General features: G+C 44.4%; 1 protein-coding gene across 7 annotated transcripts in view; it reads right to left on the bottom strand.

The window, feature by feature from the left end:
• Nucleotides 1-18,198, bottom strand: part of tasp1 (taspase, threonine aspartase, 1) — a 174,854-nt gene extending 156,656 nt beyond the window's left edge. For 6 of the 7 annotated variants that reach the window (XM_070889833.1, XM_070889835.1, XM_070889834.1 and 3 more), the window contains exons 1-3: nucleotides 17,781-18,198; nucleotides 9,454-9,521; nucleotides 9,170-9,238 (exon numbers count right to left, since the gene is read on the bottom strand). In XM_070889833.1, the coding sequence (XP_070745934.1) occupies nucleotides 9,170-9,238; nucleotides 9,454-9,521; nucleotides 17,781-17,937 (294 nt within the window). In that variant the 5' untranslated portion in view covers nucleotides 17,938-18,198. The remainder of the gene's footprint in view (nucleotides 1-9,169; nucleotides 9,239-9,453; nucleotides 9,522-17,780) is intronic. The other variant, XM_070889837.1, reaches the window with a different exon arrangement.
• Nucleotides 18,199-23,141: the final 4,943 nt, after the last annotated feature.

The raw sequence follows: 23,141 nt of genomic DNA, 5'->3' as shown, positions 1-23,141 counted from the left end.
GATATTGCCCCTTTAAGGCTTGGCATTTCTTCTAACTGTTCAGACTTACCCAATGGCTAGCGAATGGGTTGCTGGCTTGTAGTGCTATTTGTCAATATTTCCATACATTTTTCAATCTCAGTTGTTTGCTCTCTTTAATGCAGATATTATGCCATTGAGAAAGGGTTTGTGGTTCCATTCCAACTATGGAAGAGGCTGGAGAGTCAGCCAGGTTCCAAAAGGTGTGGCACTCCACTCTCAATTTTTCGATGTCGTTGTTGAACAGAGCAATTACTATTTCACATCATCCAATCCTTTTAAAGGGGGGGGGGGGGAAAGAGAGAGAGAGAAGAGAGAGAGAGCAGGGGGGAGGCGAGGCGAGAGGCGAGGCGAGGGAAGAGGCGAGGCGAGAGAAGAGGCGAGGCGAGAGAAGAGGCGAGGCGAGAGAAGAGGCGAGGCGAGAGAAGAGGCGAGGCGAGAGAAGAGGCGAGGCGAGAGAAGAGGCGAGGCGAGAGAAGAGGCGAGGCGAGGCGAAGAGGCGAGGCGAGAGAAGAGGCGAGGCGAGAGAAGAGGCGAGGCGAGAGAAGAGGCGAGGCGAGAGAAGAGGCGAGGCGAGAGAAGAGGCGAGGCGAGAGAAGAGGCGAGGCGAGAGAAGAGGCGAGGCGAGAGAAGAGGCGAGGCGAGAGAAGAGGCGAGGCGAGAGAAGAGGCGAGGCGAGAGAAGAGGCGAGGCGAGAGAAGAGGCGAGGCGAGAGAAGAGGCGAGGCGAGGCGAGAGAAGAGGCGAGGCGAGAGAAGAGGCGAGGCGAGAGAAGAGGCGAGGCGAGGCGAGGCGAGGCGAGAGAAGAGGCGAGGCGAGAGAAGAGGCGAGGCGAGGCGAGGCGAGAGAAGAGGCGAGGCGAGAGAAGAGGCGAGGCGAGGCGAGGCGAGAGAAGAGGCGAGGCGAGGCGAGGCGAGGCGAGAGAAGAGGCGAGGTGAGGCGAGAGAAGAGGCGAGAGAAGAGGCGAGGTGAGGCGAGAGAAGAGGCGAGGCGAGGCGAGAGAAGAGGCGAGGCGAGGCGAGAGAAGAGGCGAGGCGAGGCGAGAGAAGAGGCGAGGCGAGGCGAGAGAAGAGGCGAGGCGAGAGAAGAGGCGAGGCGAGAGAAGAGGCGAGGCGAGGCGAGAGAAGAGGCGAGGCGAGAGAAGAGGCGAGGCGAGAGAAGAGGCGAGGCGAGAGAAGAGGCGAGGCGAGAGAAGAGGCGAGGCGAGAGAAGAGGCGAGGCGAGAGAAGAGGCGAGGCGAGAGAAGAGGCGAGGCGAGAGAAGAGGCGAGGCGAGAGAAGAGGCGAGGCGAGGCGAGAGAAGAGGCGAGGCGAGGCGAGAGAAGAGGCGAGGCGAGAGAAGAGGCGAGGCGAGAGAAGAGGCGAGGCGAGAGAAGAGGCGAGGCGAGGCGAGAGAAGAGGCGAGGCGAGAGAAGAGGCGAGGCGAGAGAAGAGGCGAGGCGAGAGAAAGAGGAGGCGAGAGAAAGAGGAGGAGAGAGAAGAAAGAGGAGAGAGAAAGAGAAGAGAAGAGAGAGAGAAAAAAACTTAAGAATTGAAAGGCTCAACATGACTGAAGTGGTGCCAAGCAGAAACAAAGTGACTTCATAAAATGAGAGGAAAAGCCATTCTCATACATTTCAGTCACTGTCACATATAGCCACATTGGACTGTTGCTTGCAATGTTATCAGATTCAATATCCATCCTCTCCAACTGCTTAGAGAATATAACTAAATTATTTGCATTGAGAAAGGGCTTCTTCAAAAGAAACTTGGTTAACTAAAAGATAAGAACATGTGAAATAGGAGTAGTCGGTCATTCAAGCCTACTCTGCCATTTAATATCATGGCTGATCTTCTACCTCAACTCCACCGTTCCGCAATATTTTCATGTCCCTTGGTATCCAAAAATCTATCGATCTGTCTTGAATATACTTAATCATTCAGCATCTACAGCTCTCTAGAGTCGAGAATTTCAATGATTCACTTTCCTTTGAGTGGAGGAATTTCTCCTAATCTCAGTCTCAAATGGCTGATCCCCTTATTTTGAGACTGTGACCCCTAGTTTTGGACTCGCAAGCCAGGGGAAACATCCTCCCAGCATCTACCCTGTCAAGCCCCTTAAGAATTGTATATGTTCAACAAGCAATGAGAGCACCTCTCATTATTCTAAACTCTGGGGAATATACTACTAGTCTCCTCAATCTCTCCACACAGGATAAATCCCCTCATCCCAGGAATGTTTTTGTCCTGAGGATGAGTAAGGTGCCAGATTCTTGACACATATGCAAACAAATTTAACTTACAGTTCAAGAGAGATGTAGGTCTGCTCATGAAAGCTGCCATTTGTCGTGAATGTCAGTAAAGACTTCTGGGAGTAAGCCTGAATAGTTGATCTCAGTGGCACCATTTGTTGTGCTAATTTATGCATAAAAAATAAATACGGTGACAATAAAGCAAAACTTTAATGGATCTAAAAAAGGAGCCAAAGGCCAGACTTCGACTGCTTTTCATATTTTGTTATTCTACTGGCCAATAGATTTCAATTTGGCTGTTTCAAATACCTTACTTTTCTTTTACTTGGTGTGGATTTTAGTGCTCGTTATGAGATGTTAATAATAGAACACATTCCAGTTTGAAGTTTCCTCTATACTGCTGCAAACACAAAAGTGCATCAATCTCACATTTTTCCATTTCCTACAAGTGATCATGTGCACTTTTGAAGTGAGATTGCTAATTGGTGCTGCATTTGGGGCAGTTTTGTGCTGGGGGCCATGACCACTTAGGACTGGACCCAAACCACCGAAGTCCGTTTGAAAGTTTTGTGTCTGCTGACATTGTACCAGTCACCGCGTGATTTAAGTAAATTGGGCCTATACTCCCTGGAGTTTAGAAGAATGAAAGGTGACCTCATTTAACATGCAAGATTCTGAGGGGGTTGGACAGGGTAGATGCCGAGAAGATGTTTTCCCTGACAGGAGAGTCCAGAACTAAGGGGCATAGTCTCAGGATAAGGGGTTAGCCATTTAGGACTGAGATGAGGAGGAATTTCTTCACTCAGAGGGTTGTGAATCTTTGGAATTTTCTACCCCAGAGGACTGTGGATGCTGAGTCGGTGAGTATATTCAAGGCTGAGATAGAAAGAGTTTTGACCGCTAGGGGAAATCAAGGAATATGGGGATCGGGCAGGAAAGTGGAGTTGAGGTCGAAGATCAACCATAATTATTGAATGATGGAGCAGGCTCGAGGGGCCGTGCAGCCTACTCCTGCTCCTAATTCTTATGTTCTCATGTATTCAATGCTGTATTCCAACTCACCATGCCACTTGGTATCCTCTTTTTTTATCATTTTGAAACACAACCCCTATTAAAAAACTAAAACTAACAATTTTTTTAAAAACTCCAAACACTTAGAATCTAAAATACAAACAAAAACTGGTGTTCAGAGAAGGTTCACTCGGTTGATTCCGGAGATGAAGGGGTTGACTTCTGAGGATAGGTTGAGTGGGTTGGGCCTATACTCATTGAAGTTCAGAAGAATGAGGGGTGATCTTATCGAAACATATAAGATAATGAGGAGGCTCGAAAAGGGGATGCAGAGAGGATATTTCCACTCATAGGGGAAACTAAAACTAGGGGACTTTGGGCCCAAATTTCCCCAGCGCTTAGAGCAGCGCAGTTAGGGGTAGCACGCCGACTTTCTAAGCCAAGAAAAGCGCCAAAAACTTACCTTCCACTTTGGCCGCTCCCTCGTCGTCCGGATCTATTGGCGTGGCATGGCGCTAGCCTGCGGGGGGCGGAGCTTCGGCCACGCTGGCAGGGGGACAGGACTTGGGCCCAGCGTTTTGTGGAGTGGCGGCAGGGGGACGCATGTCTGTTTGAGCGTGTGTGCATGCGCAATGGGCGTTTGAGCATGCGCGCATGCGCAGTGCAGCAGGAAGCTTGGCAATCGGGCAATTAAAGGGAGAGCGTCCTCAGTATCATTGGTAAAAGACCATATACAAAGGTAAGGTTTAAATATTGATTTGTGTGTGGCTGAGGGAGTGGAAAGGAGTGCTGGATGGGTGGAAGAAAGGTGAGAAGTGTTATTTTTGAACATTACCTGAGTGCAAGTCCAATACACGAATGGCGCAAGAGCGTGCAACACGAAAAAAGAATTTCCTCCATGAGGAAGTGGAGAAACTAGTGACCGTCATCGAAGATAAATGGCTGGAGCTGGATATCAGCAAGAGTGGTCTGTCAAAAGTTTCACCCAAGGAAATAAGAAGATGGAAGCTAGTTGCAGAAGAATACTCCGCAGGGGTCAACACTGCAAGATCTGGAAGCCAATGCAAGAAGAATTGGCAGGACATTGGTCAAGTAATGAATTAAAGTACTATCTTCATCTTTAAATTGAATTGCAATTGAAAATGTGACCATCTGTATGTATCCCACCCATCAGAGACACATCATGTATGAAAATTAATATTTTCATCTTTGCAGAAGAAATTGGACCACAACAAAAGGGAAAGACTTAGAACAGGAGGAGGGCCACCAAATCTGCACCAACTGTCACCCCTGGAACAGAGGGTTGCTGCCTTGCCGAGTCACACCGGCAGAAAAAGAATCAGCTCTGCACAAACTGGACCCACACGCGAGGGTGAGGGCGAATCATTAAAATGCATAGTTGCCCTTCAAATCAACCTGTTGACTGGCCTGCTATGCGTCAGACTACTCATGCCACCCATCCTGCCCCCTCCTGTGTTGCTAACCATTTGACTGTTCTCCTGCATTTTGCAGAAGATGACACTCAACATCCCGAAGATCTACCAGAAGATCCATATAGAAACATAGAAAATAGGTGCAGGAGTAGGCCATTCAGCCCTTCTAGCCTGCACCGCCATTCAATGAGTTCATGGCTGAACATGCAACTTCAGTACCCCATTCCTGCTTTCTCGCCATACCCCTTGATCCCCTAGTAGTAAGGACTTCATCTAACTCCTTTTTGAATATATTTAGTGAATTGGCCTCAACAACTTTCTGTGGTAGAGAATTCCACAGGTTCACCACTCTCTGGGTGAAGAAATTCCTCCTCATCTCGGTCCTAAATGGCTTCCCCCTTATCCTTAGACTGTGTCCCCTGGTTCTGGACTTCCCCAACATTGGGAACATTCTTCCTGCATCTAACCTGTCTAACCCCGTCAGAATTTTAAACGTTTCTATGAGGTCCCCTCATTCTTCTGAACTCCAGTGAATACAAGCCCAGTTGATCCAGTCTTTCTTGATAGGTCAGTCCCACCATCCCGGGAATCAGTCTGGTGAACCTTCGCTGCACTCCCTCAATAGCAAGAATGTCCTTCCTCAGGTTAGGAGACCAAAACTGTACACAATACTCCAGGTATGGCCTCACCAAAGCCCTGTACAATTGTAGCAACACCTCCCTGCCCCTGTACTCAAATTCCCTCGCTATGAAGGCCAACATGCCATTTGCTTTCTTAACCACCTGCTGTACCTGCATGCCAACCTTCAATGACTGATGTACCATGACACCCAGGTCTCTTTGCACCTCCCTTTTTCCTAATCTGTCACCATTCAGATAATAGTCTGTCTCTCTGTTTTTACCACCAAAGTGGATAACCTCACATTTATCCACATTATACTTCATCTGCCATGCATTTGCCCACTCACCTAACCTATCCAAGTCGCTCTGCAGCCTCATAGCATCCTCCTTGCAGCTCACACTGCCACCCAACTTAGTGTCATCCGCAAATTTGGAGATACTACATTTAATCCCCTCATCTAAATCATTAATGTACAGTGTAAACAGCTGGGGCCCCAGCACAGAACCTTGCGGTACCCCACTAGTCACTGCCTGCCATTCTGAAAAGTCCCCATTTACTCCTACTCTTTGCTTCCTGTCTGACAACCAGTTCTCAATCCATGTCAGCACACTACCCCCAATCCCATGTGCTTTAACTTTGCACATTAATCTCTTGTGTGGGACCTTGTCAAAAGCCTTCTGAAAGTCCAAATATACCACATCAACTGGTTCTCCCTTGTCCACTCTACTGGAAACATCCTCAAAAAATTCCAGAAGATTTGTCAAGCATGATTTCCCTTTCACAAATCCATGCTGACTTGGACCTATCATATTACCTCTTTCCAAATGCACTGCTATGACATCCTTAATAATTGATTCCATCATTTTACCCACTACCGATGTCAGGCTGACCGGTCTGTAATTCCCTGTTTTCTCTCTCCCTCCTTTTTTAAAAAGTGGGGTTACATTGGCTACCCTCCACTCCATAGGAACTGATCCAGAGTCAATGGAATGTTGGAAAATGACTGTCAATGCATCCACTATTTCCAAGGCCACCTCCTTAAGTACTCTGGGATGCAGTCCACCAGGCCCTGGGGATTTATCGGCCTTCAATCCCATCAATTTCCCCAACACAATTTCCCGACTAATAAGGATTTCCCTCAGTTCCTCCTCCTTACTAGACCCTCCGACCCCTTTTATATCCGGAAGGTTGTTTGTGTCCTCCTCAGTGAATACCGAACCAAAGTACTTGTTCAATTGATCCGCCATTTCTTTGTTCCCCGTTATGACTTCCCCTGATTCTGACTGCAGGGGACCTACGTTTGTCTTTACTAACCTTTTTCTCTTTACATATCGATAGAAACTTTTGCAATCCGTCTTAATGTTCCCTGCAAGCTTCTTCTCGTACTCCATTTTCCCTGCCCTAATCAAACCCTTTGTCCTCCTCTGCTGAGTTCTAAATTTCTCCCAGTCCCCGGGTTCGCTGCTATTTCTGGCCAATTTGTATGCCACTTCCTTGGCTTTAATGCTATCCCTGATTTCCCTTGATAGCCACGGTTGAGCCACCTTCCCTTTTTTATTTTTACGACAGACAGGAATGTACAATTGTTGTAGTTCATCCATGCGGTCTCTAAATGTCTGCCATTGCCCATCCACAGTCAACCCCTTCAGTATCATTTGCCAATCGATCCTAGCCAATTCACGCCTCATACCTTCAAAGTTACCCTTCTTTAAGTTCTGGACCATGGTCTCTGAATTAACTGTTTCATTCTCCATCCTAATGCAGAATTCTACCATATTATGGTCACTCTTCCCCAAGGGGCCTCGCACAACGAGATTGCTAATTAATCCTCTCTCATTACACAACACCCAGTCTAAGATGGCCTCCCCCCTAGTTGGTTCCTAGTTGCGTGCAGGTGGGGGGAGAAGGGGTCCATGGAAGGGTGTTCACGGGAAAATGCTGACCGCGATGTGGATCAGTCCATTGTACAGGGCATCACACTGCCAGAAACCTCCATGAGCTCCTCGGCGACATTCCATGGTTTCACACATTCCGAGGTCGCGGGTCCCAGTAGCGGTGGGTGTCCCCCACTGTCCCAGCCTGCGCCTCGCACTGGAGGGGTACCACTGGCAGACCCACAGCGAGGGGAAGGAGAAGCCGACCAGTCTCTCCTGAGATGCAGCCCTCAGCAGACGTTAATCAGGTTCTGTCATTAGGTGAGGAGACCAATGCCCTCAAGATCACTCGTGGCGGCCATCAGTGGAGTGCGTGATGAGGTAGCGACACTGTTGGGTGAAATCTCAGCACTGAGACAGGAAGTGAGGGCGGGCATTTCAGAGGGTGTGCAAATGATGGCAGATGCCATGATGGAGCTAGCTTCTGCAATAAGGGCACAAAGGCTGGATATTCAAATGCCACTCCCACTTCAACTTCAATCCACCGGTGAGACCCAGGCCGGGTCCCCAACCCCCACCGACCCTATGAGGAAGTTCACTTTCCCCAAGATGTGGGTGAGGGATGGGTGCAGCCTTTCTTTGCTGTTGCTGTCGTTGACATGTACTGTAAAATATCCAATAAAAGATATTTTGCATTAAAACTGAATCATGTTCCATTAGGACCACGCAACATTTAGGGAGAACTGTAAAAAGTAAAAATCCCTCACCAGTCATGCGTGCCTGCTGCCCCTAGCCCTGGCAGGAGGGCTAGCCGGTACGTTCTGCAGTCGGCAAGGTAGGACTGCTCTATTTTCAATAGCTGATTTATTTTTCCTTTATTTTTGATGATGTTGTGCAGCTGTTGTGATGTTGCGCTGATGGTGTGAAAGTGTTTAGTGTTTTAGAATCCTCTATCTACCTGCGCTGATTTCTTAAATGTAGGTAAGGTTTTTCTGTGCCTATAAAAGTGGCCACATACACTGGCCTAAGTTAGTTTGGAGTAACTTTCAGCTGGCCAAATTTGCTTTGATGGCCAGAAGAGGCTTAAATGGCTTGTCACGCCCCCTTTTGGAGCGAACAAACTAAACTAGAAAAGAACCTAACTAATTGACTTACACTGGAGCAAGTTAAATGGGGAAATTTGCGATTTTTAAAGTTACTCCAAAAAAAAGCTACTTACTCCAGAAAAAACGGGGCAATTCCTAGGGGAATTTGAATCCACCAACTTAGAATAAGGGGCCGCCCATTTAAAACGGAGATGAGGAGGAATTTCTTCTCAGAGGGTTGTAAATCTATGGAATTCTCTGCCCCAAAGAGCTGTGGAGGCTGGGTCATTGAATATATTTAAGGCATAGACAGACAGATTTTTGAGTGATAAGGGAATAAAGGGTTATGAGGAGCAGGCAGGGAAATGGAGCTGAGTCTATGGTCAGATCAGCCATGATCTTTATTAAATGACAGAGCAGGCTTGAGGGGCAGGAAGCCTACTCCTGCTCCTATTTCTTATGTTCTTATGGTGACAATAAATATCAGGCCTAACAGTAGCTGAAATGAGAAAAGACAGGATATTGTTTTGAGTGTCGATAATTCCTCAGAACTATCAAAAGGATTTCTGACTGAAATGTTGACCTATCTTTTTCAATGCAAATGGGCCGACTGTAGTATTTCCAGCATTTTCTGTTCTTATTTTAATCTAAAATGAATAGAATACAGGTTCCTTCTAGTCATTTATTAGGATTGCAATTAACTTATTTGCTAAGATAAAAGGGACTGAAATATATAAAAGATTTTATCTGTTTGATGACAGCTACAAACAAAGCAACCACAAAGGGTTCTGACCAAACCAATGTGCCACCCCAAAATTGAATGTACTAAGGATGGCAAGAAGAACTTTGAAATGCCATTCATTTGAAGTATGAAGCAGTTTTCTGCTCATAATCTTACCTCCAGCTCAATAAGGGCTGCTGTAACTACATCAACAGCAAGAGCTCCAGCTTGCAGTTTCTCTATTGCCTGAAAGACAAACAGGTTTCTGGTTGAAATGCCTTTACTAGAAAATTAATGTGAACTGACAAAACTATTTTTAATGTTTTGACTAAGTTTCAAGCCTTTTGTGAAATTATTGCAACTGACCAATTCACATACAAATGCAAGCTAAAATATCAGAAAGCCAGATTTTCATTAGATTAAGATTGCAATACAAGCCAACAAGTAGCAAACATTCCTACCTTTTGGCAAGCTTTCTTACAAACTTGTTTATACTCCTTGGCCTTGGATTCAGAATGATAGCCTGCCCCTAAAATAATCAAGTTTTAAATAATTAATTGATAATTAAGCAAGTTATATTATTGGGAATGCACAAGGCAATAAAACAAATGCCAATTAGGAGACGATTTTAACTAATCATATAATCCACTTTGTAGAGCCAAACATTAAGCTGTAAATAAAAACTTGCTTGCTGAGCATTTTTTGAACAAAAAAAATGTTGAGCGCCCTCAATGGACTAATGAGCAAAAGCATTGCCCATTGTAGTACTAACGTGCACAGACCTGATTATCCCAAGCTTGAGAAGTAGTCTGTGCTGCATTATCTGATCACAGCTGAGGTAGCAACTGGGATGATGCAGTTGGCCTCATCACCCCTGGGCTAAAAAGGTTATGAAATATTTAGGGTTCTTGCTCTGAATCACCATCTTTTATTGAAAAATGCATCTGCATGAACATAGAGGTGGTCAGAATTAGGCTAGGCTGTAATGCTGTCCTCACCCCCACGGTCTAGGCTCATCTGTGAAAAATGCTCACTTGCGCAAGATGCGGAAGACCGCCAGTTCCCATGGAACCATACCTCAGTAACATCTTCAGGAGAAATGGAGATTATTTTTTTAAAAATAGACATAATTATATTTATTCTAAGTACAGCAGTGACATCCCATGGCACAAAAGTACCATGGAATAGAGGACTGCCCATGTCAATTCATTGGTATGAACTTCTGAAAGCTTCTTTAAGAAAAAAAACTAATAGGTAAAGATAGAATTTATAAGACAAACCAATTTTATTAAACATCAAATAATATAAATGTATTTCAATGTGTAGACTTGTTTGGTTATGATTAAAAAGCAAGATAATAGACAAATTACTCAAACACAATAGTTAGTAGCTCCATTTCCCGGCCCACCCCTCTCACCCCCCAAGACAGACACACCTTGCAGCAAGCTTCAGTGCATGAACAAATACACAATCAATATTATGTCAAGTCTCATTAATGGGGTAGTCTCGTGGCAGCTTACGAATAGACTGCATTAAAAAAATGATAGGTCACACTAACTCACCAAACTGTCAAAAAGTAGTAAGCAAAGCAGAGGTAGAAAACAAGTGCTGGTGAACCCAGGTCAATTTTGTGCACCTCCCACATTTAGATTACAAAGCAACATTGACATTACATAAAAGCAGGCTGTCTATCCATCCTGAACTAAGAACTGGTACCTTTTATATGGCAGATTGCAGAGGAAACACCATTGTTATTTAAAATGGCAAAATAAAACCATTATGCCCAACCAAATGCAAAAAATAGAGATACCAGAACATAGTCCTGTTATTCACCAAGTGAAATACTCTTATCAGAAAAAAAAAATTAAACCACAAAATATATACAACACACATTATGCAAATATATACTCAAAAATAGATTATAACATCTGAGATAGGCTCACAATTTAATTTCTAAATATATGCCTTAACATAATCCCATAAAGTCTTATTATTTAATGCCTATCAAGTTTGCCTTGTATTCTTGTACTGTCTTCTCATCAGTGACAATGCATATTTGTTTCACAAGATCAGTTTGATACAATAGTGCACAATCACAATCTAATTCAAGTTATGATTAGGCATCAGTGCTGAATTTAACTGTACATACATTCATCCAACAGACAGGTGACATTCCAATTATATTAGACAGATTAAAGTTGCTCAAATTAGAATTCTTGTAAATAAAAAAAATAGTGGACATAATATTGGCATTATACCATTAGACATCACCAGCACATTTATGAAATCTTACAACAACTTGTATTTATATAGCACCTTTAACATAGTGAAACGTCCCAAGGTGCTTCACAGGAGTATTATGCGATAAAAATTTAACACCGAGCCGCATAAGTAGAAATTAACACAGGTGTTTGGTCAAAGAGGTATGTTTTAAGGAGCGAATTGAAGGAGGAAAGAGAGGTAGAGAGGCGGGGAGATTTAGGCAGGGAATTCCAAACTTTGGGGCTGAGGCAACAGAAGGCACAGCCACCAATGGTTGAGCGATTATAATCAGGGATGCTCAAGAGGGCAGAATTAGAAGAGCGCAGACATCTCTTTGGGGCGGAGGCGGGGGGAGACGGGACGCTGGAGGAGACTAGAGAGATAGGGAGGAGTGAGGCCATGGAGGGATGAGTGATTTGAAAAAAAGGATGAGAATTCTGAAAATCGAGGCATTGCTTAACCAGAAGCCAACATAGGTCAGCAAGCACAGGGGTGATGGGTGAGCGGGACTTGGTGCGAGTTAGGACACGGGCAGCCGAGTTTTGGATCACCTCTAGTTTATGCAAGGTAGAATGTGGGAGGCCAGCCAGGAGTGCGTTGGAATAGTCAAGTCTAGAGGTAACAAAGACATGGATGAGGGTTTCAGCAGCGGATGCGCAGAGGCAAAGGCGGAGATGGCCCTTACGACCATACTTACAAGTATGATAAAAAGCATTAAAGGTTGCCAACTCGCAGAGGCGAGGATCCTCAGTGGAAGGCCCTTTATTTGGGGATCCGCCCCGTCACCTGAGGAGACCTGCGGTGGAGGGTGTTGCAAGGCGCAGCGGCCTCAAAACACCATTTCGGACACAAATACGCAGGCCGCATGCCCATTCTGTGGGCTGAATGATGGTTTCTCATATTTATGTACATTGCTAAAGGTTATAGCCCTTCTTCCGATATTTGAAAGGGCTGCAGCTCAACCTTTGGATGAATTTCATGAAGCCCAACCCTGTTCGCCTTCGATCATCTGGTACATAGATGATTGAGAAGATCGGCGCAGCTCCTCGTGGGTCTGCTTCTGGGCCTGGCTATAACCTTTTATTAATATGGCGACCAGAATTGCATGCAGTACTCGGTGTGGTCTAACCAAGGTTCGATAAAAGTGCATCATAAATTCTCTACTTTTCAATTCTATCCCTCGAGAAATAAACCCTAGCGTTTGGTTTGCTTTTTCTAATGGCCTGGTTAACCTGTATCACTACGTTAAGTGATGTGTGTATTTGTACTCCGAGATCCCTATTCTATTCTACCCCATTTAGATTCATATTTTCCAAGTAGTATGGGACGTCTTAATTTTTCTTACTAAAATGGAATACAGGTAAAGTGTCGAAAATCCAGAAACCTCGGGATCGAGGCAGCTCTTTCTGACATCCCGAATCTGGAAAGGCCCGAGCCTAGGTTTGTGTACTTCCGGACTTCGGCACGTCTTTCCGACATCCTGAGTCCTGGGCCAAGGTACGTAGGTGGCGGGGGGCCGGGAGGGGGTCAGGCGGCCGAGTACGGCCCGAGGCGGGCAAGAGGTTGGCAGGGAAGAGGTCAGCGGCGGCCCGAGGTGGGGGGGGTCGGAGAAGAGGTCGGCGGTCCAAGTCTGGATTCCGGAACAGTATGCATTTTTGATGCTGTACCTGTAGTTTGCATGTGTGTGTTACATAGAAACATAGAAAATAGATGCAGGAGTAGGCCATTCAGCCCTTCGAGCCTGCACCACCATTCAATATGATCATGACTGATTATGCAACTTCAGTACCCCACTCCTGCCTTCTCTCCATGCACCCTGATCCCTTTAGCTGTAAGGGCCACATCTAACTCCCTTTTGAATATATCCAACGAACTGGACTCAACAACTTTCTGTGGTAGAGAATTCCATAGGTTCACATTCGCTGGGTGACAAAGTTTCTCCTCATTACGGTCCTATATGGCTTACCCCTTATCTTTTCGACTGTGACCCCTGGTTCTGGACTTCCCCAACATCGGGAACATTCTTCCTGCATCTAACCTGTGCAATCCCATCAGAATTTTATATGCTTCTATGAGATCCCCTCTCATTCTTCTAAATTCGTGTGAATACAAGCCTAGTCGATCCAGTCTTTCTTCATATGTCAGTCCTGCCATCCCAGGAATCAGTCTGGTGAACCTTTGCTGCACTCCTTCAATAGCAAGAATGTTCTTCCTCAGATTAGGAGACCAAAACTGCACACAATATTCAAGGTGTGGTCTCACCAAGGCCCTGTACAACTGCAGCAAGACCTCCCTGCTCCTTTCCTCAAATCCTCTCGCTATGAAGGCCAACATGCCTTTTGCTTTCTTAACAGCCTGCTGTATCTGTATGCCTACTTTCAATGACCGATGTACCATGACATCCAGGTCTCGGTGCACCTCCTCTTTTACTAATCTGTCACCATTCAGATAATATTCTGCCTTCCTGTTTTTGCCACCAAAGTGGATAACCTCACACTTATCCTCAATACACTGCATCTGCCATGCATTTGCCCATTCACCTAACCTGTCCAATTCACCGTGCAGCCTCTTAGCATCCTCCTCACAGCTCACACTGCCACTCAGCTTAGTGTCATCTGCAAACTTGGAGATATTACATTCAATTCCTTTGTCTAAATCATTAATATATATTGTAAATAGCTGGGGTCCCAGCACCGAACTTTGCGGTACCCCACTAGTCACTGCCTGCCATTCTGAAAAGGACCTGTTTATTTCCGCTCTTTGCTTCCTGTCTGCCAACCAGTTCTCTATCCACGTCAATACATTACCCCCAATACCATGTGCTTTAATTTTGCACACTAATCTCCTGTGTGGGATTTTGTCAAAAGTTGAATTTAATTTGCTAATTATATGCCCATTCCGCATGTTTATTAACATCTTCCTGTAATTTGTTGCAGTCCTCCTCAGTATTGACTATCCCCCCTCCCCGCCAAATTTGGTGTCATCCGCAAATTTAGACATTTTGTTTTTGATTCCAAAGTCTAAATCGTTAATACAGATTGTGAACAACAGTGGTCCCAGCACTGATCCTTGTGGAACATCACTTCCCACCTTCTGCCACTCTGAATCATTACCCTTTACCCCTACTCTCTGCTTTCTGTCTTGAAGCCAGCTAGCTGTCCATTCTTCTACTTGTCCCCTGACTCTGCATTCTCTGACCTGACTCCCCATTCTCACCAGAGTGGTGAGTGTGTGGAACTCACTCCCAAAAGGGATTGGCTAAAACAAATAGCAGAGATGCATTAAAGGGGAGGTTCGATAAGCAAACGAGAGAAGGGAATGGAGGGTTATGCTGATGATGTTAGATGAGGAATGACAGGAGGAAGCTCGAGTGGAGCATGGACTGGTTGGGTTGAATGGCCTGCATCTGTGCTGTATATGCTATATAATAACCATCATCCAAAAGGTGCAGATATGTAAGATTTGCAGGGCGAGTCATTCCAACTGCCTGCCTCTTTCAAAGCCTTGTGCACACCAGGGTGACATTAGAGAGAGAGGCCACACAATGTCCACTGATTCACTTGAAGCCTTCTGTGACTGGTGGGCACCACAAGATATTGCTTGTATTATTCAAGCATAAAATCCAGTCATAATATGTACTTCAGTTTTGAACAACCCATAGGTATTCTTAGTACCCTTCTCTTGGAAAGGGCATTTTCAGAGTGTAAAAAGTGCTAAATGGCCTGTATTAATGCTGTATATATAGAATGTGTTTCTTGTCTTGGTGACATTGGGTATCCCAGTGCCATCCCATTGATCTATTTCAAGATGAAAAAGCACCAGAGGCAGAAGAACACTACTATCCCACAATTTTCCTTGATTAGCTTCTTGAATCAAGCACTTGACACCAGAAAGTTTCAGAGTCATGGTTGTAGCACTGATAGACTTGGAATATATTTACTCAACAGACCATGAATTGAACTTATTCTACAATTCCATCACAAACTGAGTATTGGGAACCATGATGCGGGATGCTGTGGTTACTTGTCTCACTTAACTATTGGCGGACATAATTCCACTTATGATTCAATTTAAATCAGGGACAAAAAGAAGCACCTGCCATCATAAATTGATATTTAACAGTGAATAGGCATGTACAAATATGATGTGTTATACATCTCCCCCTCCAATACCAGGAGGAACATCTAGCAAAAGGATGACTCCTGAGCCACACCAATGAAGTATGCTTTTTGTCCATAAATGCATGACTGTTAACAACCATGGAGGCTTCCACATTGAATATTCCAATCTTCCCAACTAAGTTTAACATTAATGTTTTGGGCTGAGGGTAGAGATGGAGAAAGAGAAAATATAACATTTGGCAATCAGTATATTTTAAATTACACATGGGCCAATCAACATAAATTACTATACCAAGATAGGGGAGGTAGTCACCAACCAGAACATAACAGGACAGGAACAGAATCAAATAAATCTCAAAATTCGATTATAATTATTTTGAATCAAATTTATTTTAAGTAGTTTTGTTGCTGATCAGAATCAGTGCTGGTACAATCAATTTGCCTTCATACAAATCCACATTAGTTAGGTTATTTCTCGAGATGACCAGAACATGTGTGATAGTTACACTGAGGTGGGGCAAGGATTTCAAGGCAGCTGCAAAGATTTTAATTTTGCTGGGAGATAGGTTGCCACGCAGGTGAGTGAGGGTTGGGGAGGGGAGGGGAGGAGAGATGATGGGCAACCAAGACCGGATACAGATGGGTGATTTCTGAACAAGTTGCAGTTCATGGGGGGTAGATAATGAGGCTGGCAAAGAGGACATGGGAGAAATGGAGTCAAGGTGATAAAATAATGAATGAGGGTTGCTAGGGAGGTCAGGATGAGGTGGAATGAAGACAATCAATGTTGTAGATCTGAAACCAAGCATTCTCGGTAATGAATATGGTAATGAAGGTGTTTCAAGGTCAGCTCTCGAGCAAGTAGGATTTTGCATCGTCTCATCTGACCCAAGCAAATAACTAGCAAAGTCAGAGTCAAAAGAAGAGAGTCATCATATAGCACCTAATCACACCAATCTTAGAGAGAGAACTGTGTGTGCCTGGGCTCAAAGCAGAAACTCAAGCTATTATGCCAGTTCAGACACACCAAATGCTGCATGAGTTGCATTAGTCTAGAGAGCGGTGTTATACTGTACTAGCGAAAAGAATTGAAAAGAAACAGATATTGACATGAAATGATTTGTTACCAATGGATCACATATTTTGTAATCCCATGCGGTTTAGTTGTACATCTTTTACTCTGTCCTACTTCAGGTCAAACCAGACAAGAGAAACTTCCTCGATTGCAACTACTAGGACAGGAAGAAAGTAGACTTGATAGACATGTGCTCTTTTCTCTTTAGATATAGACCAATAGGATGGCAATGCCACCAAAATCATAAATACACTCTACCAGTGCCCTCTTTAAGAGGACAGCATCATTAATAAAAAGAAATTAACACTTTTACACACGCTACGTGTCCTCCAATACACAAGGTCTAAAAGAAATATTTTAAAGAAATAAACAAACAAGCTCCTGTGTTGTCCGCTGGTCGTGGAAGTATTTGCATTCCCCTCTCCAAAACAGACAACATATTTTTTCTATCAAGTACTCAATTCTTGTAGTGCTAGAATAAAACAGTAAAGTTTAATGGAAAGAGATACATTATTCCTATTTATTGTAGTTTAATGTATCCATTGATTTTGGGGTAACTTGAGAGTTATTTAATGCCCATTTAATAATAGGAATCTTCTGAGGTTCTCAGACAGGAAGCTGCAAGCTGCCTTCCTCATTCTCAGCAACAAAAAAAATTATATTAAAATATAAAATGTAAAAGCTTCATTTTTTTTTGCACTCCTTAAGTTTGAGTTTAGTTCAGCTTAATCCATCTGATGCGTCAAGGAACGCTAGGACTGTACTGACAGAAATTCGCTTAAAAAGATATAATCCTCTGAAAGGGAATTCTGCCAAGACAAAAAATGAAAGCTTTAGGAATTTATTTTAATTATGTTTCTCACTATTGTAAATCCACACATAGGTGCTGGAGAAAATTTTAAGTGTAGTAAAAAAAGTGATTAGCATTAAGAGCAGCACAAGGTGGGCACAGAGAAAAAAAGGATGAAGAGAGACACTTGTAACGAAAAGAGGGCAAACGAAACAGAGGCTGAGGATTAATGTGGGGAAGAGGCAGTTAACTGAAAAGCATCTTTCGTCTTCTTTATCCGCGAGCAACGCCGCGGGAGGTCGGCTGGTATTTACAAACAGGTAGAAAACGACTTCAAGAATGTTGACAGGGAGAAAATGACCGTTTGCATTTGCGTGGTCTGCAGATGGGTCAGAATTGCAGGCAGGTCACACTGATCGTGCATGGACCGCAATTTCCCAGGCCATTAGTCCAGTTCGGTGACCTACGGGAAGGTTAACACTGGGTCGCTTGGGTTTGGGGGATTGCTGCCAACGGCGGCCGCACCTGGACAAAGCTCACCTGCGTGCACAAGTACAAACCCCACGCTCTTCCCCTCTTTGGCCACTTCTTTCTCATTCCTTTTCATCGGCACGACTCCTTCAGCGGCCCCGGGCCGGGCTGTGCCGGGGGGCTGCGTGTCCCCAAGTCCCAGGCTCCCGCTCCCTGCCGCCTCCATGGTCACATCCAAACGCCATCACAACTTTCGCCTGCCATCGATCGGTCAAGCTGGCGGTCGCAGGGGCGGAGCGGCCTATTAGCTGCCGCGGACGGGCACAGAGCGCAGACTCTGTCTATCACGCGCTGAGTTTGAAGGCCTGGGTCTGACTGGCGCACGCGCACTTTACCCTCTTCCCTCCCTCGCGGACGGCGGTTTAACGGCCGGACATTCCACTCCCCGCGCGGCCAGCGACCATTAGCAGCGCGAACCCCTGCACAGCACCGGCCATTCCGATTCACTTCCGGGTCAGCCTCATCCCGCCGCTTGTAAACAACGTGCTGAGGATGAAGAAGCGCCATCACTTCTCAGAAGATGGCGGCATGCCAGGCCAAGGTGACATTAAAGAGCACACACAGGATAACGAATGATGTCTACTACGCTGCTAGAATGGGGGTGGAAGTTAGTGAGATTTTAATATCAGCACAAAGGCCGAAATTGCAAATCAACAACAACTTATATGGATATAGCGCCTTTAACGCAGTAAAACGTCCCAAGATACTTCAAAGGAACGTTATCAAACTTAATTTCACACCGAGCCACATGAGACATTAGGACAGGTAACCTCAAGCTTGGTCAAAGAGGTAGGTTTTAAGAAGTATCATAAAGTTGGAGAAAGGTAGAGATGCACAGAGGTTTAGGGAGGGAATTCCAGAGCTTAGGGCCAAGGCAGCTGGAGCCGCGGTCGCCAATAGTGGAGCGATTAAGATCGGGTATGCTCTGGAGGCCAGAATTAGAGGAGCGCAGCGATCTCGTAGGGCTGGAGGAGGTTACAGAGATAGGGAGGGGTGAGGTTCCAAGTATGGAGTTGTATTGTAATAAACACCCTTTGTCGAGAGGAGCGGGCATGTCGGAAGGCCTCCTTGTAGGAATGATCTTGGGCATGGCCAAGGTGCATTGTTCAGCCCGACTGCCTGTCTCTCTTCCGCGGTTACGTTCGAGCCAGGGTGCCCCTTGAGATGTCCACCGGTACGCTTGCGGCCTTCCACGAGAGGTGGGTGCCGGAGGGACTGGAGTGCATCATCACCCTGGGCAACCAAATTTTTATTTGATCTGTTAGTGTCTAAAGTTTCATTTGTGCATTTGTCGGTTTTGGTGCCCCTTTAATAAGGGGGCATTTAATTTACTGGCTCAACTAAAATAGCTGTATTGTATTAAAGTAACATCTCGGTTCCGAGAAGATGTAACTCCTTTTAAAGTAAAAGCATTGAAAAATGGCACACCCTCCTAAGAACTGAATAATTAAAATTGATATGCAGGCAAAGATATGGCTTCCTGATGCAGTCTCTGCCTCAGCAATACTGCAATTATTTAATGGCCCGGATTTTGCGATAGGAATAACAGTGAAGCTAACAGCATTCATTGTTATAATGAAGTAAATCAGGCAGCAACTTCTGGTGTACGTGCATGTGCAATTAAATGCGGAAATCCGGTAGCTGGCGTCAGAGATATCCTGCTTCTCCACAGCGTGATCCCACTTCTCCATAGCCCTCGCCGATAGACTTGCCACTGAAATCAATGCAATGGCGTGATGTTAGGGTACTTGGAGAAACAAAGGGATCTCGGAGAACAAATACACAAATTACTAAAAAGTTGCGACATAGCTTAGGAAGACCATAAAAAAGTAAACCAAGCACTAGGGTTTATTTTTAGAGATATAGAATTGAAAAGTAGGGAAGTAATGCAAAACCTGTATCGAACCTTGGTTAGACTTGCAAGTAGTATATACAGTTCTGGTCGCAATATTATAAAAAAGATATCGGGGCACTAGAGAGGGTGCAGAGATTTACAAAGATGAAAAAAGAAGGCCGAGGGGTGACCTAATCGAGGTCTTTAAAATTGTGAAAGGTTTTGACAGAGTGGATAGAGAGAATGTTTACACTTGTGGGGAAGAGTATAACTCGGAAGAAGATAGTCACCAAGAAATCCAATAGAGAATTCAGAAGAAAATTCTTTACCCAGAGTGGTAAGAATGTGGAACTCGCTACCACAGGGAGTGTTTGAAGTGAATAGTATAAATGCATTTAAGGGGAGGCTAGACAAGCATATGAGGGAGAAGGGAATATAAGGTTATGCTGATATATTTAGATGAGGAAAGAAGGGAGGAGACTCGAGTAGAGCATAAATTCTGGCATGGACAGGTTGGGCCAAATGGCCTGTTTCTGTGCTGAATATCCTATGTACTTGCCCACTAGTTCCTCACTGAAGATGACAGAAAATGTTAGGATTGGTACATTCACGAGCAACTGAATTTTTAATGGCCGATAATGCCAAACAACCTCTCTGGCCCAGAAAACTTAATTTTACAAGTGTGGCGTGTCATTCCTTCAGAATTTAACAAGTGTTGGAGCTTTAAAAAAATTAAATATTTTTATACCTTTTTCTGTCTCTTTTATCTCTCTTACTCCCATCAGTATTTCCCAATTTTTATTTTGCTTTATGTGCATGATTATATCTAAATTTATATTTCCTGCATTATTCTTCTTGGTTTAGAGGATTATACAATCTGCTTGATTGAAAAGTCTCATTGTTTTTTGTCCTGCTCTAATGCCACTGCTCCCCGCTGGATCAGACGCCGGATCAAAGTACGTCTCCGCTCAAAAGCCCGCAACAACTCTGTGAGCAGCTGTCAGTGAGGTGAATGACAAACAGCCTTCCTTCGCTGCTGACCCCAAAATCCGGGCCAATATTAGTAGTAACATTTTTGGGTGGGTGCAGGATGAATGTTAGGAAAAATGGAAGGGGGAATGGGGAAGTGGGCCCACTTGACCACACTTGTTTGTGACAAGATGGCCTATTGGCAGGTGCTAATGAGGAATGGTGGGTTTTCACAGGACAATTCAAGTCCTGTTTTAAGCAGTGGCTTTCAGGCAGTAGCCATTATTGCCTCATTTTATTTAGTTTTATGACCACAAACTGGCAGTAAATCAAAGGAACATCCAGTCCTTTGTCTGCTTATGGAAACTTATCAAGTCACTTGCACAAGGAAAAGGAGTTGTGGAAAAGCCTAAATGCTTAATAGGGCTGTAGATAGGGCTTTAAACTAAATAGTGGGGTGGGGGGAGGGATCTGGTGAGCAGAAATTTAAAAAGTCAAAGAGAAAGGAGAAGGCAAAAGTGCAGGGTAGCGATAGGGGTAATGATAACCAGAGTGAGACACATAAGACAAAATTGAAAGCTCGATATCTGAACGCACAAAGCATTCGAAACAAGATAGATGAGTTAACAGCACAAATAGAAATAAATGGGTATGATTTGATTGCCATTACAGAGACGTGGTTGCAAGGCTGGGAACTAAATATTCAGGGGTATTTGCCATTTCGTAAGAATAGGCAGAAAGTAAAATGAGGTGGGGTAGCTCTCTTAATAAAGGATGAGATCAGTGCAGTAGCAAGAAATGATACTGGCTCAAAAGATCAAGATGTAGAATCAGTTTGGGTGGAGATAAGAAGTAATAAAGGAAAGAAGCCCACTATGAGAGTGGTCTACAGGCCCCCAAACAGCCACTCTGTGGCACAGAGTATAAATCAAGAAATATGGAGGCTTGTAAGAAAGGTACAGCAATAATCATGGGCAATTTTAATCTTCATATTGATTGAACAAATCAAATTGGCAATGATAACCTTGAGGAAGAGTTCATAGAATGTATGCGGTATGGTTTCTTGGAACAATACGTTGTGGAACCAACTGGGAAGCAAACTATTTAAGATCTGGTAATATGCAACGAGTCTGAATTAATTAATGATCTTGTAGTGAAGGATCTTCTTGGGAAGAGTGATCATAACATGGTAGAATTTCAAATTCAGTTTGAAGGTGAGAAAGCTAAATTTCAAACTAGTGTCCTGAAGTTAAATAAAGGTAATTACAAAGGTATGAAGGCAGAGTTGGTTAAAGTGGACTGGGAAAATATATTACACGGTAAGGCTACAAACACAGTGGCAAATATTTAAGGAGATATTTTATAACTCTCAGCAAAGATTTATTACAGTCAGAAATAAAGATGCTAAGAGAAGGATGAACGCTCCGTGGTTAACTAAGGAAGTAAAGGATGGTATCAAATTGAAAACAAAGGTATACAATGTTGCAAAGGACAGTGGAAGGCCAGAGGATTGGGAATTTTTTAGAAACCAGCAAAGACTAAAAAAGTGAAAAAGAGAGAGAAGATAGTTTGAGAGTAAACTAGCAAGAAATATAAAAACAGACAGTAAGAGCTTCTATAGGTATATAAAAAGGAAGAGAGTAGCTAAAGTAAACGTTGGTCCCTTAGAGGATGGGACTGGAGAATTAATAATGGGAAACAGAAATGGCAGAGACTTTGAACAAATATTTTGTGTCGGTCTTCACAAGAGAGGACTAAAAACGTCTCAATAATTGATAATCAAGGAGCTATTGCAGGGGGAGGGGAAACTTAAAACAATCACTTACTAGACATAAAGTGTTATGTCTTGGATAAAGAGTCAGACTAGATACTGCAAGCTCAAAGTAAGTGTGACCGTAGTCCTTTATTACAGATCTCAGACTGCCTCTCCAGCCTGTGATGCCTCCTTGTATACAGGTGCTACCAAGGGATTGGTGGTTAGACATGGTAATTACAGGTTTACATACATCAGAACACTCCCCCTCGCCCCCAAAGTTAATAGTGTAACTATTTACAATGTGAGTCGATCTGGGGCCTTCCTTTCCCTGGTTGATCGTCTCGGTGCAAATGCTGGTGTTGGTGAGTTATTTGTTGGGCCTTCGCTGGGCTGCTGCGCAGCTGGCCTTGCTGGGGGCGGTGAGCCTTGCTGGGCTGCTGCGGGTGATGGGTTCTGCTTCGTGGTCAACTGCTGGGTCGGTTGCCACTTGTGTGTGTGTTGGAGGGTCGTTCTGGATAGTCCTTAAACCTGCGTTTGGTTTGGTCCAAGTGTTTTCTGCAGGTGAGTCCATTTGCGAGTTTGACCACAAACACCCTACTCCCCTCTTTGGCCAAAACAGTACCAGCAATCCACTTGGGACCTTGTCCATAGTTCAACACAAATACAGGATCGTTTACTTCAATTTCGCGTGACACATTCGCGCGATCATATGTATTCTGTTGAAACCGACTGCTCTCTACCTGTTCGTGTAGATTAGGGTGGATTAATGAGAGTCTTAAGTGCCCTTTTCATGAGCAGTTCAGTGGGAGGG

Source organism: Pristiophorus japonicus, chromosome 9, assembly GCF_044704955.1.
Source record: "Pristiophorus japonicus isolate sPriJap1 chromosome 9, sPriJap1.hap1, whole genome shotgun sequence".
Classification (NCBI taxonomy): Eukaryota; Metazoa; Chordata; class Chondrichthyes; family Pristiophoridae; genus Pristiophorus; species Pristiophorus japonicus.
This window is presented reverse-complemented; position numbering and strand designations above follow the sequence as displayed.